Source organism: Sinocyclocheilus rhinocerous, unplaced genomic scaffold, assembly GCF_001515625.1.
Source record: "Sinocyclocheilus rhinocerous isolate Xijiao unplaced genomic scaffold, SAMN03320098_v1.1 scaffold160, whole genome shotgun sequence".
NCBI lineage: Eukaryota > Metazoa > Chordata > Actinopteri > Cypriniformes > Cyprinidae > Sinocyclocheilus > Sinocyclocheilus rhinocerous.
Genome location: NW_015624563.1, coordinates 30,525 through 49,226, shown reverse-complemented (window position 1 = coordinate 49,226; position 18,702 = coordinate 30,525). Strand labels below are relative to the sequence as shown.

The 18,702-nt window shown below is 36.6% G+C and overlaps 1 protein-coding gene, 1 long non-coding RNA gene and 1 pseudogene across 2 annotated transcripts in view; all 3 read right to left on the bottom strand.

The window, feature by feature from the left end:
* LOC107743110 (phosphatidylinositol 4-phosphate 5-kinase type-1 beta-like) overlaps window positions 1-1,986 on the bottom strand; it is a 9,983-nt gene extending 7,997 nt beyond the window's left edge. Inside the window, exon 1 of the mRNA XM_016556235.1 lies at window positions 1,918-1,986. Coding sequence (XP_016411721.1) covers window positions 1,918-1,986 — 69 coding nt within the window. The remainder of the gene's footprint in view (window positions 1-1,917) is intronic.
* Window positions 1,987-2,251: 265 nt separating this feature from the next.
* LOC107742900 (uncharacterized) lies at window positions 2,252-4,486 on the bottom strand. The gene is made up of 3 exons (XR_001640350.1): window positions 4,120-4,486; window positions 3,457-3,527; window positions 2,252-2,298 (listed from the first exon to the last, which is right to left on the bottom strand). It is a non-coding gene; the product is annotated as an uncharacterized LOC107742900 (long non-coding RNA).
* Window positions 4,487-10,380: 5,894 nt separating this feature from the next.
* LOC107743105 (interferon-induced very large GTPase 1-like) overlaps window positions 10,381-18,702 on the bottom strand; it is a 30,303-nt pseudogene continuing 21,981 nt past the window's right edge.

Sequence of the window (18,702 nt, the reverse complement as noted above, 5' to 3'; positions counted from 1 at the left end):
CCTCCATGCTTTACTGCAGGAATGCTGTTATTTGGATGCTGAGCTGTATTGGATTTCTGCCAGACATACCGTTTGGTGTTGAGACCAAATAATTCAACTTTAGTCTCATCTGCCTCAGAATCTTCAAGGTGTGTTTTGGCAAAGCTCGGTCGTGACTGCGTGTGGCGTTTCTTGAGGAGCAGCTTTTTTCTTGCAACCCTCCCCATACAAGCCACATTTGTGGAGAATTTGTGATATTGTTGTCACATGCACACAATGATCACTCTTTATCATAAATTTCTGCAGCTGCTTCAGAGTTGCTGTCGGCTCTTGGTCGCCTCTCTGAGCCGTTTCCTCCGGCTCTTTCATCCAGTTTGGAGCGACGTCCTGATCCAGGGAGGGTCTGTGCTTTACCAAATACCTTCCACTTCTTAATAACAGACTTCACTGAGCTTCTAGGCATTGATAAAGCCTTTGGAATTGTTTGAATCCATCTCTTGACTTGTGCCTGTCCACAACTTAATCCTGGAGATCTGCACCTGATTGAGTTTACAAGTCATGTTGAGCAGGGGGTGATCCTTTTTCCAAGTGATTCAGTTTTTGTTCTTTTTTTTAATTACATTATTTATTGGTGTTATTATCTTTCACTTGGATGTTATAAGTTGCACTGAGTAAATACAGCTGAATAAAACAAAAACTGTGTCCGTCTTCATTTCAGGCTGCAAAGCAACAAAATGTGATTATTTTAAAGGGGCTGATTCTTTTCTATACCCACTGCATGTTAATATTTATATCTAAAATATATTATATATTAATACATTATATAAGATTTATATATTCATATATAAATGAGATATTTTGTGGTATTATGATAATTAAAAGCAATGTGGTGGAGTGGCTGCTTAATATGAAAATAATCTTTATGCATTTCAAATTTTTCTAATTCTTTTGATTTGGGGGTGAACATATGGATATGTTATATGCATATGCATACATAAATTATGAACATATCCATATTCTGGAAGTATTCTTAAACACTGTTTGTGAGATTTATGCTACAATGTATCACATTGTGTCTTTTTTCTCTTAAACCTATTGCCCAATTATTTCTGTCATCTTTTGTTCCAGCTATTTATATACAGGAAATGACAAAATTGTCTCTAAACCCCACAAGCCATTTTATGGGCAAACATCCACAATGCGAATATGCTAATCTAATATCATGAGCCTCTATGGTCCACATGGCATGGCACATGGCTATAGTGTGGTCACCGTTATGTAACAGTCAGCAGGAAAACAGCATTTCAGACAAACAAGTATGACAAATCAGAGTGGGATATGCAAAAATCAAATCCCACTAAATCCCAAAAGAGCTCACAGCGCAAACGTTACATTGTGCCACAGAAAAATATGTTGGGTTGAGCAAAAAATAATCTATTGCACACCAAAGCCAAGAAACCGACAGAAAATGACAAATCATTTCTCCTAAACAATGAAATTAAATACAGAGACGCTTGCCGTAGACTCCTACTTCTCAGATTTTCCTCCTTAGAATAAGACCTCATGTATCTCACATGAGTTTCAGAAGAGCTATGCAACACTATCATTCATTTTAAAGCTTTATATTCTTACTGTATGTCAACAATTGTCTCATTTGCTATTATTTTATGTTTCTGAGGAATTTTGGTTACTTACATTAATACTTAAAATGCAACTCAGAACTTTATTTACATTAGCAATACATTATTTCTTGTGCATTATGCATCTGTGCAGAGAGTTGTCCAACTTCTTTAGTTTATTAACTCATCCATGTGTAGCCTAAATAATTCTTGAGCTTCAGCCAGTAATAAATACAATTAGAAGTGTAAATAAACTAAATCAATTCATCAGTTTATCACTGATACATACAGATAAAACATTGTTCAATATTTTACACACCTTTTTGTGGTCTTTGCCCCCGGTTTTTTGAGGTCTTCCACCTCTGGTCTCGTCTGCCGTCGAATTCATCTATTATTTAAGGTAAATATAAAAAATACATAACAATTACAATCATACAAATTGCAATATGAATGTCTCAAGATGTCGCAAAAATGATTAAATCAACATAATCATAGTGCACTATTAAAATAAGAATATGTAAAGGTAGCTTCAACTGTGAGCGCTGTGCACATTATCAAACAGGAAATGAAGTCATGTGATGTTCCTGTTCTTGGTAGAATTCAAAGCTGCTGATGCAAGAGATGCAACTCTAAAGCAGCTCATTAGAAAGAGACTCAAGTTTCCTCCTGACACAATTGCAACGTTTCAGTCGGACCGTATCTGAATGATGCAGCATATATAATCACACAAAATTTAGAGAAGTTGGAGTTCTGCTTAGTGACAGGATGTTGGTAGTAAACAAAGGAGGGAAAACACATGCAAAATGTAATACTTTTCCTTTTCATACAGCAGTGCTCTATTCAAATAAAGCTGTCAATAGCCTCAGGGGCCATAAAAGCTGTTAATCTATATGAGTGAATGTTACAAAATCATGACCGGGTCTCATTTCACCCAAAAGTCCGGGGATAATTGTCATGAAAATGATAGATAGATCTGCTACATAAAAATATAAAAACATATGAGCATATTAAAGTCATATGAACATAATTATTTGTACTGCTTGCTAAAGACATAATATGAATGGTGGGTTAGTCCTGTTTTTTTTGCCTAGATATATTCATTTATTTAATTCAATGACTTGAAAACATCTATTCTATCATGAACATATTTTCAGTTTCTGAAATAAAATTCATTTAGATATTTTTGGAGGCATATAATTTCCAGGGTGTTCCAACTGATGACATCACGAAAAATAAATAAATAAATAAATAAATATAAAACCTGAAGAATTAGTTAATGCATAATGCATTATTATTATTATTTAGAAAAAAAGTAAGCTTCACTGCATATTAATATATGAAAAACTACAAAACAAATCAAAGTCATGTGGTGCAACCAACATATAGAAACATGCAGGAAAAAGCAGCCACCTGAAATACCATAGCAATACCCTAGCAACCACCCACAACACCTTAGCACCTGCGTGATGGCTTCATTTTCTTTATGCAAATATAATTTCTTATTTTTTTCATTCTTATTTTGGAGTGAAATACAACCCTAACCCTAACATGAACTGTATACACCACTTTGACCAATTTTGTGTTCAGAACTCAAACCTTTTACTCTCTCAGAAAAGTTATACCTTTCGGGGTACAGACACTTTTCACTTGTTCAGAAATCTTAAAAGAACAACTTTGTACCTTATTTACCCCTAAAAGTTGCATAGTAGTGCCCCGAGTGTTCATACTAGTACTCTAAAGTACTGATATGCACTATTTAGAGGTAGATAAAGTTGTCCTTTCAAGCGTACTTCCCCAGTGACAAGCTGTTGCACTCTTAAAGGCACTTTTTTTCCAGACAGCATGGCATTTTCCTTACCTTGTAAACCGCTCTGCTGTTCATTAGACATTAAAGTCGATGCATATCCAGCCGAAAATGACTCCAGGCGTCTAGTGCAGGAAGAATAAATAGAACATGAGTAGGTGTCAGGGGTCTGTCAGTGACTGATACTGAAAGTGAAAGACATGAAGAAAGTGCACAAGCAAAGGAAACAGAGTGCTAAAGTGAACGTAAACAAAGATGGAAAGAATGTTTATGAGGGAAATGGAATAAGTGAGCGTTTAAAGCTATTTATACATGCATTAAACACATGGCAAGCGCTGTGTGAGGCTCAATCGTTCCAGAAATGACAGATCACATGCCCACACGCCACTGAATGTTATAAAACAGACTCTGTAAGATATTCAAATTCAACAGATGATGCTCACAGCCTATTTCCCGTTAATCTGATGGCAGAGCCACTAAACAAACATGTTTCTTTGCCATATCTCACGCCGATGAGGAACCGTTGAAAGAAGAAAGAGTTCCTACTTAAAAAACATCTCAAATGTTAAAGCATCACACAGCTAAGGAGAATCATTGCAGCTTTTGATTAGTCTATACAGACATTATTTGATGTTGAAAGCTTCTTCATTGACGTCAACAGAACTCAAGATCCCATATTTGGCTTGCTAATCGAGATGAGAAATGAGTTGTACATACCTCAGTGACACTAACTGCTACGAACCAACACAGCAACTAGAGGCTTCAAGTTTTCCGTACTGACTGGCTCCTTGCAGTTAAAAATAATATAAGAAAAGACGGATTTGCAATTAATCATGAAATCTTTCCTAAGACAGCCTGGTCCTCAATGTCCCAGCCCACAAAGTAAGCAAACAATCGCAGCCGTAAGTAAGTACGTAAGAGTCTTGATTCTTGAGGCATGGCCTGTAAGGTAAGGAGGATATTGCTTAAGGCTCTATTGTTTTCACAGCTTTGCTGATTTGCTTGTATCTGTGTCAGCACTGCGGGTGATCAGATATACAGGGCACAAAGCTATAAACACTGAGCTTTATTATACTTTGTGCATTATAAACAGTAACCAGATTTTATGACCAATTTCAGACATTTAACACTGGTCAGCACTGAATACAGGATTTTAACATGAACAGCTGGCATAACTAAGCATTAGGATCATAAAATGGTTACCTCTTGAAATTATTAGGCTACACAGTGAAAATGTGCTACATACAGTATATAAATATGCAAATAGAATCACAACAACCACAAAAAAAGTATATAAATATCAACATAATTATTAGTGTTGCTTGTTACAGACACAATATGAATGATGGGTCAGTGCTCTTTTTTCATCTAAATATTAATTCTTTCAATTCATATATAAAATGACTTGAATATACCTCTTCTATGATGAGCATTTTTTAAATTTCGGAATTAAAATTCATTTATATATATATTTTTTGGGGGGGCGGCGGGCATGAAGTTTAAAAATCTAGAGTGTTTCAACTCTCCTGATATCATGATAAAGAAAAAAAAGGCAGCGGCTATTTGCACTATAGATGCTATTTACACTAAGTACAAATAGAAATGGATTCTATTTACACTAAGTGAAAATTCAGTATTTTCTTAGTGATATGCTATTTTTACACTAAGTGCAAATTTACTCAATATTTAAAAATAATAGCAGCATTTTCTTTGACATAAGTGTAAATAGAAGTATTACTATTGTAGTACATTATAAAACAGTATACTATTGAATGTAAATTATCATATTTATTCAAATTATTAAATGGATGCCGCCTTATACTGGGACAATAAAGCCCTCCCTACACCTAACCCAACCCTACCTGATAAACACTGCTATGAAATACCCGTGAGGTGCTTTATTTCCACTTTTCGAATATTTCCTTCATTTTTTCTTGAAAATAAATGCCTTTCCGTTCTGGTATGCAATGGGAAAAGGGAGAATAATGAATTCGGCAAAGGTTGGATTTGAACTCGGGTCGACTGCGTCAAAATTTTCATAAACAACCAGTTGTATAATGAGCACAAACTTCTTAAGGTTCAGACTAGCTAAAGAAATGTTGCTTTAGACTACAAGAACTAAAAAAGGTTTGGTTATCTAAATTTGACTCTCAAATCAAAATCAGAGATGTAGCAGTATAGTCAATATTACTGTTTACCCAAATATTAATATTACCCAAAAGGTTTATATAGTAATAATTGAAGCTCAGAAATGTAACATGGTCCGAGGCTTTCCCAGTTTAGATTTCCTGACCCCTAATTCCAACTCCCATGAACCATTGACTGCATAACTAATCTGACTGGTAACAAGCCAGTACATTATATGTATGGGTAGACTTAAAAAAGCCTATGTATAAATCTCTCCACAACTGGCTAGACGGACACATAAATGGAACTTTTCCAGGGTAGCCGATCTAAACCTGGATGTTCTCAAAGGTCTAATCGTGTTTTTCAGACAGGGAACAAAGGGTTGGCCAGAAATAAGGATATTTGCAAGCCAAATCACAGGACGCCAGGATCAGCAGGGCTGAAATTTCCTCAAATCCTACAAAGTGCACAATAACCTAATTTTTTTTAACTATCACATCATCATTACACCCTCACACCCGGCCTGGACTGAAACAATAGGTCTTTATCAGTAGGGAGAGGCGTGGATTCGCGCACAGAAGCATAAGGACTGTTTGCATTTGGCGTGGAGTGAGGGGAACGCAAATGAATGCAAATGACACATGAGTCATGACATTAACGATCTCGTGACCGGCTCAGATCGCCTCTGTAAACATGAGGCACCTAATAAAACAGAGCACTAGGCTCAGAATTAAATGGAAGACAGTAACCAACACAGATGTAAGCAATAGTGTAAACAGGATACAGAAATACAGCTTTTGGAGATCAACCAACGGGCTTCAGATGGTTGCTGTGAACCCGGTTTAGATGTTATGTATTGTAAGTATGTCAAACTTGAAGCACAATAATCAAACTCGCTTAATGAGATCAAGCAACTAACTTTCTTTTTCCATACACGGAATACAGTGCTATCTTGTTTAAATACACTGTGTACAACATGTATAATCATATACGTACACTCTTAAACATAAACGGTTCCAAGGGTGTTTGTGCACTGATGCCACAGAAAAAGAATTTTTGGGTTCCATAAAGAAAGTTTCAGTGAACAGTTCTTAAAAGAACCGTTTTTTCTTAGTGTAAAGAAAATTGTATTAATCTAAAAGAAACTGTTTCCGCCAAAAAATAACATTTTGTGGAATGGAATGGTTGCATTGATGTTAAAGAGTCTTCATGGAACCATCAATGCCAATTAAGGACCTTTATTTTTAAGAGTGTACGCTAGCATAGATCTGCTTTATATCCATATTATGTCTATACTGCGTGTAGCCTAATACATCTATGATATGAATGTTTAAGCCTACAGAGATTATGTGCATCGGTCGATAATCATGCCTTCTCATTCCACTATAAAAACATGCAACTGTTACCTATTTCTACTTCTGACCCTTAAAATGTTGTTGGTGGTCACTAGATGTTGTCTGGTTGATTCAGACATATAATTTTTTATTTTTGACCTGAATACAGAAACTTAATTGAAATGTTGTCCGTAATGTTTACAGTAATGCATGTTCTGCATTTCTTGGAATGATTTTGAGTGAAATTTGTGTAAAATAAATAGTAAATTATGAAATTTTGTAGTGCTGGGTGGTATACCGGTTCATACCGACACCCGGTCATGCATGAAAAAAAAAATACACCGTCATGTACCGTGAAACCGATATAATTTAGAAAAATACCGTGATATAAATTTTTGGTCATACCGCCCAGCACTAAAATTTTGTATCTGTCTCATTGGCTATATTACCAAAGACATGCTGTTATTACAGGGTGCTCTGGAACTGTTGATTCTGATTGGTCAATCACTTTCTGCAGTCAAATACGTCTGTATAATTAAGCTAATGACCACTGTCCCTCAAATGCATTTTCATGTCACTCTGTGTACTTCCTTTTTACACAATAAAAAAATTACACTGCAAATCAATATTTCATGTCTATACATCTACAGTAATTATTTTATAATCACCCTAGTAAAACTGAGATAATATATAGTAAGTTGTTATGACAAAATAAACCACTTCAGAGTGATACAAGGCTTATTTTGTGTAATAACAGGCTGACTGAACAATATCCTTCACATTTTGGCCATTTCAGTGCTCATTCCGCCTATTGACAACCACCTGGTCACTGGATAATATAGTTTTTTTGGTGAATTTTGAATAAATATTGTGTGAAATAATTGATAAAATTGAGATATTTTGTCTGAATTTTGCTTGAAAAATTGTATTATATACATTGGCAACAAACCATCAGTCACCTTGCTCTATCTGCATCAACCATTAAAAACCAGGCAGTGGGCGAGCACTTCAGGTTTGAAGACACAACCTTGTAGTTCCCAGCCCACCGTTCAATTACTAACGTCGGCCTGTGATGTAACATTCATTTCTTTAAAGTTTCAGCAGCGTAACATGCAAAGTATCCGAGGCTCGTGCGCAAATGTTGAAGAGCGTTTGAGGAAGTTCATGTTTCTCTACTACTAAACCACCTTCCCTTAGAACAAAGTGCAGCCCTGCAGTTTAGTCATTAGATTTGAACAGATAGTGTTAATATATAAATGCAGAACATGAAAGCAAGCACAGAGACCCCGTTCAGCCTTTTTAAATGAACAAAATAAACATATTCGACTTTAATGTGGTCAGTTAATGTTAAAAAATTATGAACAAAACATGTTTCTCTTCTCTATGATCATTAAAGCGCGGTGTGGGTGTGTATATGCGAGCTCATAAACGTGAATGTCAGCTCGTAACTACATTAAACAAAGCACGAAGCAATAAGGAATAGGTTATAAAAGAAAAGTTGAGAGACATTGAACTTACCTTCAGTGTTTTTCTGAGAAAAAAATATTGTAGCCTATTAGTAAACAATGTATTTCATGAAGTCATGTTTGTTTCTCAGTGACATTCGCGAGCGTGTCGAGCTTCAGTGTGACAGTCTAACTCTCTCCGCCCATACGCACGCGCTAATGTACGTGCAGCCTACTTACAGCATATACATTGTAAAAATGCTTTCAGTTTAACAGCACTGTCAACGACTGAAATAGTCTAGTTAGTCCAATAGAAAACTTGATGTCTAAATCGTTGTCTTCGCACTGCCCACTTTTTGAGCCATGAACACTGAATATGTCTTCTGAATGTTTTTTTTTTTTTTTTTCATGAAGGACATCTTCTGTGGGCTCTTGCTCCTTTTTACTTGGGACGTTAACTGAAAATAATGTACAAAATATAACAGTAAAACCTAAATGCAAGTTACTTTTTAAAGCACTATTATTAATCTAAAATTATTGATATTATTAACACTTGTTGAAACATATTCTACTTTCATAAAGCAGACCATGTTGTGGTGTTAATATTCAGAAAATTCAGAAAAACGAACTTGAAAATTCTGTCTTGAATAATATTACTAGTTGTGATAATCAGTACAATATTATACAATAATCTTAGATCACCCAGGCTTGCCACAGAACTATGGAAACCTTTCAGATCATGATTTTAATGTTAAAAAAATACCTGCTAAAAGCTTCAGCACAGTTTTACAGGCATGTTTAATACAGATTGGTACAGAAGGGTCACCTAAAAAATGGAATTGTATGGTCAAAAACACACTTAGAAATAAGGTGACAAAGAAATGTGATTACAAAAATTGTTAATATCTACTTTTTTCTTAATTCACTGGCAATTGTTTTACTGTATAAACAACTATAAACAGTGTAATTTCTTTAAAAGAGGTCTGTAACAGAGAATCTGGAAGACAGGCACTGTCACTGATATTTGTCTTGAAAGATAAGGCATTTCAGTTCCAGGTTCATGCATTTGGCCTGTCACTGTCTACATTTAAATTCAAAATAATAATCTAATTATTAATCAGACTGATGATTCAATCGGTCTGAAAAACCTTTGTGTAAACTATTTCAGGCACAGTTTGCATATGCGCACCTGATTTCAGAAAACAGCATTCACATCATTCAAGGGAACCAAATTCTGGTATCAAACAAACCAGGGTGCGCAACAAAAGTTATGCGTATTCCTCAAGTTGGCTGGATGCTAATTTTTAGCCTGTCCTCTCACAGATCTGACAAGAAAGGAAAGTCCGATGAGGTCTAGTGGAGCAGAACAGTGAGAGAGGTGCTGCATCCTGCTTGACCCAGACTTCTCCCAGTCATTCCTGATATAGTCAAACGATTTGGAAGGATCGGGGCTGAATTACAGCATTTCAAAGAGGAGGATCGCTGGTGGATAGTACAATGGCTGGTTAGGGTGATGTGGTAGTTCCTCACACTTCAAGACTACCTCCTTCTGATGCCAATTTCCTCTTGCAACATCCAAGCAGTTGCCATCCCTATGAATGAGAAAATATATATATACAGTATCAATTCAAACTACAGGTTATTCAATAGAGAACGAAGATGTTTTGAAAAATATTACTCACCTGTGCTTTTATTATTTTAAATCTGACTCTTACCAGAGTTTTATTTCACCTCAATGCACAGACTACATTTCTTCTTGCACTGAACATCGCTATTGTAATGAATGACAAAAAGATTGAAATCCCAACTCCAGGTGTCAGGGATTCTATGAGAAAGGATTTAAATGCAGAATGAGTGATCACGGGTTTATTAACAATACTGCTGACAAGACAAGAGAAGGTGAGGAGGGTGTGAACACGGTCCAAACAATAAGCAGGGATGAGGCTCGAAGACAGGCATGCTGAGAGAGAGGCCACTGAGTCCAGCCCTGGATGACTGTAGGCCGGTGAGCAGTAATGGCAGTGCAGAGGGAGGCCTGACAGGAACTCAAAGCACAAGCCACTCCACACGGCTTAAGGTCTCACAGGCACAGCACAGGTCTTGCTGCTTGGCAGATTCAGGGAGCAGCTCGGGAGCTCAGACTGCAGGACAGGACTAAAGACAGACAAGACACACCACCGCACAGGACAAGACACAACAAGACAGAAGGCGGCAACCAAAGTCAAGCAATAACTAGAAAAACTATAACTAAAGAAGAAAATTAAAACATAAAACTAAAGCAGTAAACTAGTAAAAAGGAAAAGTCTAAAGGCAAATGACTAAGGAAAGAAAAAGGGAAACTAAATACTAAAGATAAAGCAGATAACACTAAAGAATACTTAACTAGAGCAAGGATACATAGGAACAAAACAAGACTAGAATAAACAGGTAGAACTAGTTTAACAATACACTACAGACTATTGCAACAAGGAAGAACACAGTCGCACAGTATATACTGTATTTAGAGCAACTGGCAACACAAGAGGGAAAGGGAGCACAATATAAAGGGATCTGAGACACAAGGAACAGGTGACAACACTCAGACAAAAGAGGACTCAACAAGGACTAAACAAGGGGACGTGGTAATGGGAAACAAGAGGAGCACATGGCAAACACAAACAAAGACAGAGCCATGTGCTCAGATCAGGGGCGGACTTAACCAATAAGCGAGGTAAGCAGCCGCTTAGGGCCCCCGGGGAATCAGGGGGCCCCATCTGATTCTGCAAGCTCGCGAATCCTCTCATTATGATGTAAATAAGAGATTGATTGTGCACTGTAGACAGTTTCATTAATTAACGGAACGTCGTGAGATCGCGATGAACTGAAGTGAATGACAGCTTTTAGAGGGATAGCTCTTTGCACACTTTCTAGGCTGTATAATCCTATCTGCCTGTCTCAGAATGGATATATTAACCTCAGAGAAGAAAGTATTGTGTTTCATGTCATGATGTCTTGATCTTTCAAAATGACTGGCTTGTGTGATTTTCCTATGTGCACCGGCGAGAACTGCTGCGCTCTCATACAAATGCACAAATGCGATGACTGGAGATTTTCGCTTTACATTTTCAAGTTGTTTCTTGGCAAACCCTACGGTATGCCTTACGGACACTTAGAATACCGAACGAGTTGCATGGGATAATTTTACAACATTTGAATCCTTTTTGTAGAAAGATTGAAGGTTACAATTCATTAAATGGACAAGTGCAAGCATGTCTTCTTTTGTGATCTGAAAAAAATAAGCCTAATATGGCTTTAGAACAGCATCAGGTTGACTAATTATTTACTTAAGAGGTAAATAAGCTATAAACTATGAGAGAGAGAGAGCGAGCAAAATAAGGGTTAGGCGTAAAAGAACACATAATTATTATATGTTGGGGCCCCATACCTGAAATTTGCTTAGGGCCCCCAAATCTCTAAGTCCGCCCCTGGCTCAGACACAACACAAACAAGGACACATTGAACAAAGACAACACAGTGGAAATTCTTTAATAATATTACTCGCCTGTGTTTTTTTATTTTTAATCTGTCATTCGCCAGAGTTTATTTTACCTCAGTTTACTGGCAGTGTTTCTCTTGTAACATCCAGGCAGTGAACATCCCTGTTGTAATGAATGACAAAAGATACACAATATCAATTTAAACTACAGGTCATACAATAGACAGCAACAGATGTTTGAAAAATATTACTTACCTGTGATTTTTTTATTTTTAATCTGGCATTCAGCAGAGTTTATTTTACCTCAACTGACAGGCTGCATCTCCTCATGTAACATCCTACTGTAATGAATGAGAAAAGATTTTGTATTAAATCAAACTACAGGTTGTACAATAGAGATCAGATGTGCTTGAGAAATGTTACTGCCCTGTGATGGTTTTCCCCTTTTTGTTTTTAATTCTAGCACTTACCACAGTTGTGTTTTACCTCAGTGGATACAGTGTTTCCTTTCACAACATCAGGGCAGTGAACATCACTATTGTAATGAATAAGAAACAAATACAGTGCATATTAAACTTTAAGTTGTGCAATAGAAATGTCTGAAAAATATTTCTTACCTACAGTTCTCATTTTTATTTTGGGGATCTCAAAATCTGGCACATACCTGTTTTTTTTCCTAAGATGTTTCCTCTTGCAACATCCAGGCAGTGAACATCACATACAGTAAATGACATAAAAACAGACAGCAGATCTGAAATGCCAACTTGTAAAATAAAGAAAAAAGATGGCTGAAAAATATTACTATCCTCTGTTTTCAGTGGGTTTTTAATCTAGCATTCACCAGAGTTTTATTTGACCTTGACTGAAAGACTGTATTTCCTCTTGTAACATCCAGGCAGTCAACTTCACTATTGTACTGAATGCAAAAAAGATATACAGTATCAATTCAAACTACAGGTTGTACAAAAGACAGCAAAAAACGTTTGAAAAATATTACTCACCTGTGTTTTTCTTAATCTGGCATTTACCAGACTTTAGGACAGGCTACTATCCTCAGACTGCAACATTCAGGTAGTAAACTTCACTATTCTTTCTACTGAAAGAAAAAAGATAAACAGTATCAAATCAAACTAGATTGTACAAAAGAGAATAGAGATGCTTTAATCTATCACTCACCTGTGATTTTTTATTTTCATTTGGCATTTACCAGAGTTTGCTGTTTCCTCTTGCAACATGAAGGTAGTTGCTACTGTAATGAATGATAAAAGATATACCATAGCTATCTTTTCAAATCACAGTTTGTACAGAACAGTAGAGATGCTTGATAAACGTTACTCACCTGTACTTTTCCTATTTGAGTTTTTAATCTGGCATTCACCAGAGATTTATTTCTTATTTTACCTCACTGTGTCCTCTTGCACCAACCAGACAGTGGAATGACAATACAGGATCTGCCTCTCGAGCTTTTGACTTTTCTGTTAGGATATCATATGCACATAAGACAATGTAACATTTAATGAAGCACTGTTTTTTTTTTAATTAAACTTTGTGTATCATTATTTTATTTTATAGCTTCCTTTAAATGCTATCTAATTTAATAAGGTTTATAGATACTGTGAATAAAAACATTTTACACTAACTCTGAGAGATACTGATATTTTGTCTATGAGCACCGAGTTCTTGGACATAGAGGATATGTCCTGCAAAGGTTGAAGTAATTCCAATACTCAACACTAGATGGCCGCATGAGTTCTCGTTTATTTCAGGCACTCATTTTCCCACGTGGAAGGAGGGGATGTCACGCATTCACATACAGTGAATGAGAACTCAAAAGACTGTGATAATGCTTTCAACAACACCCTGACCTGGCCCCTATATGTCCTCAGCCTGGCTGAGGGGACATAGCTTGTGTAATACAATAAGGAGGTGAGACAGTGCTAAAATAAATCAGCAGAAATGAAGCATTTCTTCCTTACTCAAAAGATACACATATATCACTCCACCTGCAAAGAATGAAGAAGAGCAGAAACAGAAAAATAGCTTCAATTTTAAAAAACATCTATGTGATACAATATACAGTAGTAAAGAATCACCCCCTTTAAAATAATCACATTTTGTTGCTTTGCAGTCTGAAATGAAGTTGTGTGTGTGAGTAAATACAGCTGGATAAAAAAAAAAGTGTCCGTCTTCATTTCAGGCTGCAAAGCAACAACATGTGATTATTTTAAAGGGCCCGTTAATCAGACATCTGGACTTTGTTATTTTAATGTGCCAAGTGTTGAAATTGCAGGAGGGTCAGACTAAATAATGTTCTTTTTAGCAGCATCATATGACCCCTTTAAAGTAGGCGGCCCACATGGCCTATCAAAGCAGAAGAGCAAAGTGGTGGTAGAGTGGGGCAATCTCATTAACTACACTGGGGTTTTGCTGCATGCAGACAGACAGAAATGCTCTGTGATCCTCCACATACAGCCAGAAGCACATATGGACCGCATCCATGGCCGAGCGGCGGCGTTCCTGACAAGTTAAAAACATCTGCGCAGCTCTGTTTCTTTCTCTCCTTCTACATTAATTTCTCCCACCCTCTCCCAGTGATCTTTGATATTTATTTCTGGGCACGTTGGCTGGCCTTACATGGTCTGGCGTTGGGTGCAGCCACTGGTCTGCCCTCCATCTGTGGCAGTGGCAGGATGGGAATACCAGACGTTTGAAGTCATCGATTTAAAGGAACGCATGTTTTCATTGCACTTTGGAGATATGAAGTGTGCATATTGGTTTATTAGAATGAGATTTATTCCAGTGGCAAACAAACAACCATAATCTGACTTTGTTCGTAATCAATGACATTGGAGTTTACTCACCAAACTTTGACTTTCTGAACAATGGGTGATTAAATCCGCATGTGTGATCTTGTACACAAATGTAACTGAAATAACAATGAATGTTTGATGCAACTGGTATAAAGAATGAAAGGAACTATTTGCCTGGTACTCGCTCAGGACAGTTAGAGAGAGAGAGAGAGAGCGGCCAGAACTTCCCACACAGGGAGTGGGTGGTGAATGAGACGCATTGTGTCACATAGGACACAGCAACAAATCGCTCATTGAATTGTTGTGGGGAAAGATTAATGCACAAACAGCACAATACAAGCCCAATTCAGAGGACGACACGGCGCCCCATTCTCCATTCTCTGATCTGATTAAGTCACTAGGTCAAGGTTTTCCTTATTCATTGTGGAATAAAATCAGCTTTTGAATTTTAATGTGATTTGTCGAGGAGTGGTAAGTACCAGTTTTGTGTAAACTTCTAATATAAATGTATGAATATGAGTCATATAGTCATATTTAATAATGTTCTATTAAAAAAATATTTAACACTGTGGTGGTAACGAACTCCAGTACTCAAGGTGGCGATAGAGTTTCCTTCAAATGTGTTCATATTATTTGTAAACTACGCCAGAGCGCGTACACACCTCACGCACCGGAAGCCGTGCGTGCGCTCAAAGCAGTTGGACATAGTGGTGTATTAGAGGTAAAATATGATATAAATACTGTTCAGTTTCTCGCACAAACTGATTCATACAACCCTCCAAAAACTTAATGATATTTATGAATTAATAATTCATGATATTTGTAAAAGCTTTTTTTTTTTTTAAATGACAAAACCTAAAAAAGAAATAGATAAATAAATAAATAAAAAATAAATAAAGTTTTTAAAATATATATTTTCATTTTTACTTCATGATTGCCACATGAGTTTTTTATTTATTTTTATTTTTTGCTGCAGAAAATTACAGAGGTTTTTGTTTTTAAAACCATACAAAACCTACTTGAAAATAAACATAACTTGGCACATGCGTTTTAAACTATATTTTTGACCCATTTATTGACCCACTTTGGAATTGCGATGATATTTAACGCTAAAAACTCATATTTGAATGACACTTCAAATTTTACAGCTTGTTGAGGAAAGGTGCATTATTACTTTTCTAACCTGTCTGTTTTTTAAGATGATAAAATGGGTGAAAAATTCCCAATATCTAGCCATATGCATAAACAAGAATATCATAGACACTTGGGTATGGGGTCTTTTCACTTGGCCAAAGCAAGCAACTAGAAACCACCCAGAACACTCTAGCAACTGCATAGCAACACCTTGGCAACCATCCTATAGCAACACCCTCATGGACGCACTGTGCACGGGCAAGCAAGCTTTGTGATATTTATGAAATACCCATACACTGACTCTATTGTGATCCACTGCACTGTATTCAGGTGATGAACTGAGCTCTGAGGCAGAGCGTGCAACAAATCCTCTGTCAGAGTATTCTTCTAACACAACAGGATATGATGTTACTCTGTGTCCAAAGCTCTTATTACTCTTTGTGCACAGGATTAAGATCTGCACAATGACTACATAAAAGCACGGATAAGACGAGTTGGTGAAGGCAAAAGTGCTCAGGTTACACATTACACACATGATTAGGCTTCAGGCTCCTGCTAGTTTTTCGTCACACTCTGGACTACAAGTGTACTACAATAACACCAACTAGATTTGAAGCTTTCTAAGGGTTTTAAGGTGTTTTGGTTGGGTGTTGCTATGCAGTTCTGAGTGGTTTATAAGGCAATAATTGATGAACTGGTACAAGTCTCTAAGATACTGTATGCTGGTCTCAAGATGTGGCTTGGGTCTCTTCTTCAACGTAAGTCTATTGGATTTCTTCGCAAGTTTTATCATATGCCAGACATAAATTGTACATTTCATCACTTAGAAACTTAATAGCACACTTTTCATCAACAAGTATGTAGATATTGTGTCATATCTGTTGCATAAATGGTGCAGGATGAGTTGCACACCAAAGTTTATTACTTAAGATTAGGGCTTTGTTTAAATTTCTACCTTTAACCTTCGGAGGGAGAAACACAGAGTAGCAGAGAGCAGCAATGCTTGGCATCCAGCAGACAAAAGGGTGGGACTGGCAGGAAAAGCAGCGATGAGTAAAGCTCATGTTCTCCTTTATAAGCCCCTCATCTAACGACCGCACTCAATTACATCAAGGCTCAGAGTTGAGGAACTTTTTACAGGATTACTGCCAGTTAGCTGAACTTTCCAGTGAACCACTTAAGTATGACTTAAGTACATCTTTATATGGAATTTAATATTTACTTTTATAGTCTTTGAAATATAGTTACTGTCAAATTTACTGACAAGTTTATGGTGAACTAAAATATACTTTAATGTCATTTCCATTGAAACATAGTGTACTTTTAAACATGAAAATATAATGATTTAAAATGTACTTAAATAAAACTTTGAATTTGACATTATTGCACTTTTTAGTCACAGTGTACTCTCTTTAAATACACTTAAACAGCCTTTTATTTCATTGATATATTATTTTCAAGAACTTTTTTTTTTTATAAATAATTTTAAAGGGGTCATATGATGCTTTTTTAAAGATTGTAATTGAATGAAAACTGTATGATAGTTTAAACTGATATTAAATGCAGTTAGCTGAACTTTCCAGTGAACCACTTAAGTATGACTTAAGTACATCTTTATATGGAATTTAATATTTACTTTTATAGTCTTTGAAATATAGTTACTGTCAAATTTACTGACAAGTATTTATGGTGAACTAAAATATACTTTAATGTCATTTCCATTGAAACATGTATGTCATGTATTTAAATATATCTGTAATTACACATTTTAATGATGAAGTTGCAGTTTTTTACTTTAAAATATATAACTTGAAATGTAATATTGAATAACAGACTACAGTTAAAATTATAATCAAGTACTTTACATGTGCTTTAGTATGTTAATCAACACATCTTAAGTTCACTATAAGTGCACATTCAACACAATTAAGTGCACTTTTTGTTCAAGAGACAGCAAAAATACAACACCAACAACTAAAAATCAAACGTTTAAAATGCATCTCAGCTCTAAGAAAGGAAATCAGTTCTTTTCTCACTCTAATAAGAGTTGGGATGGTGACAAGGCCCGGACCAGCTGCACCCTTTAAGACGTAGCCTTGGTCTCGCATGGGTGGCATCTCACCAACAGTTAAAACTTACAGCAGTGACTGTAAAGACTTCTTTACCTACCTCATTAGAGGACATAAAACCATTACTGAAGTCATGCTGATTTAAGCAGTCTAATGAGTAATCCAGTCCAAACTAAACAGAGTCTGTGTGTGTTAATAAGACTCAAGGGGGTGTGGACTTTCAGGAGGGGGCGAGGAGAAATAAGGTGAAGATAGACTCTGTGCCACACTAAATGTCAAGTGTGAAAGGCTGCGCTCTAATTTAAACTAGCACCCTTGACTCGTGGCCAAAGAGGCAGTGTTGTTTTTCTGCTTTGAACGAGGGCCCAAGTCCTCTAATCCCAGCTCGCTCACATGATAAGGTTAGACCTGGGTTGAGTGAGGGGTCTGGGCTGTTATGTGTTCAGGATGAGTGGGCTTGATGGGGGAGGATCTGTGTTGTTTCCCTGTACAGAGAGTGCACGTTCACGATGGTCATGGAGGCACTGAGAGACAGGAACTGTAATTTCTCAGATCATTTCCTACCACTTTGCTTTGGCCTTGGCCCCCCTTGTTCATTAGCAGTCATTAATTCCCAGGACAGACCATCAGAAAAACCTTCGGTGAGGCTAGTGAGGGCCGCTGAAAGGCAGAAAAACAGCAGTGAAACAAAGGATCACGTGTGGAGGTCATGAGTGAGATGTTTTGGGGCCCAGTTAGAGTCTCTTTTATCCAAAAGCATGTATGAACAATCAAATGCTGGATGGAGACTCACTGTGACAAGTGATTTCTGTTCAAAATCAAAAGAGTTACAAAAGGTAGGTCAGAAACAGAAAGAAATAGTTTACCCAAAAATAGCATTCTGTTTTTTTTTTTTTTTTTTTTTAA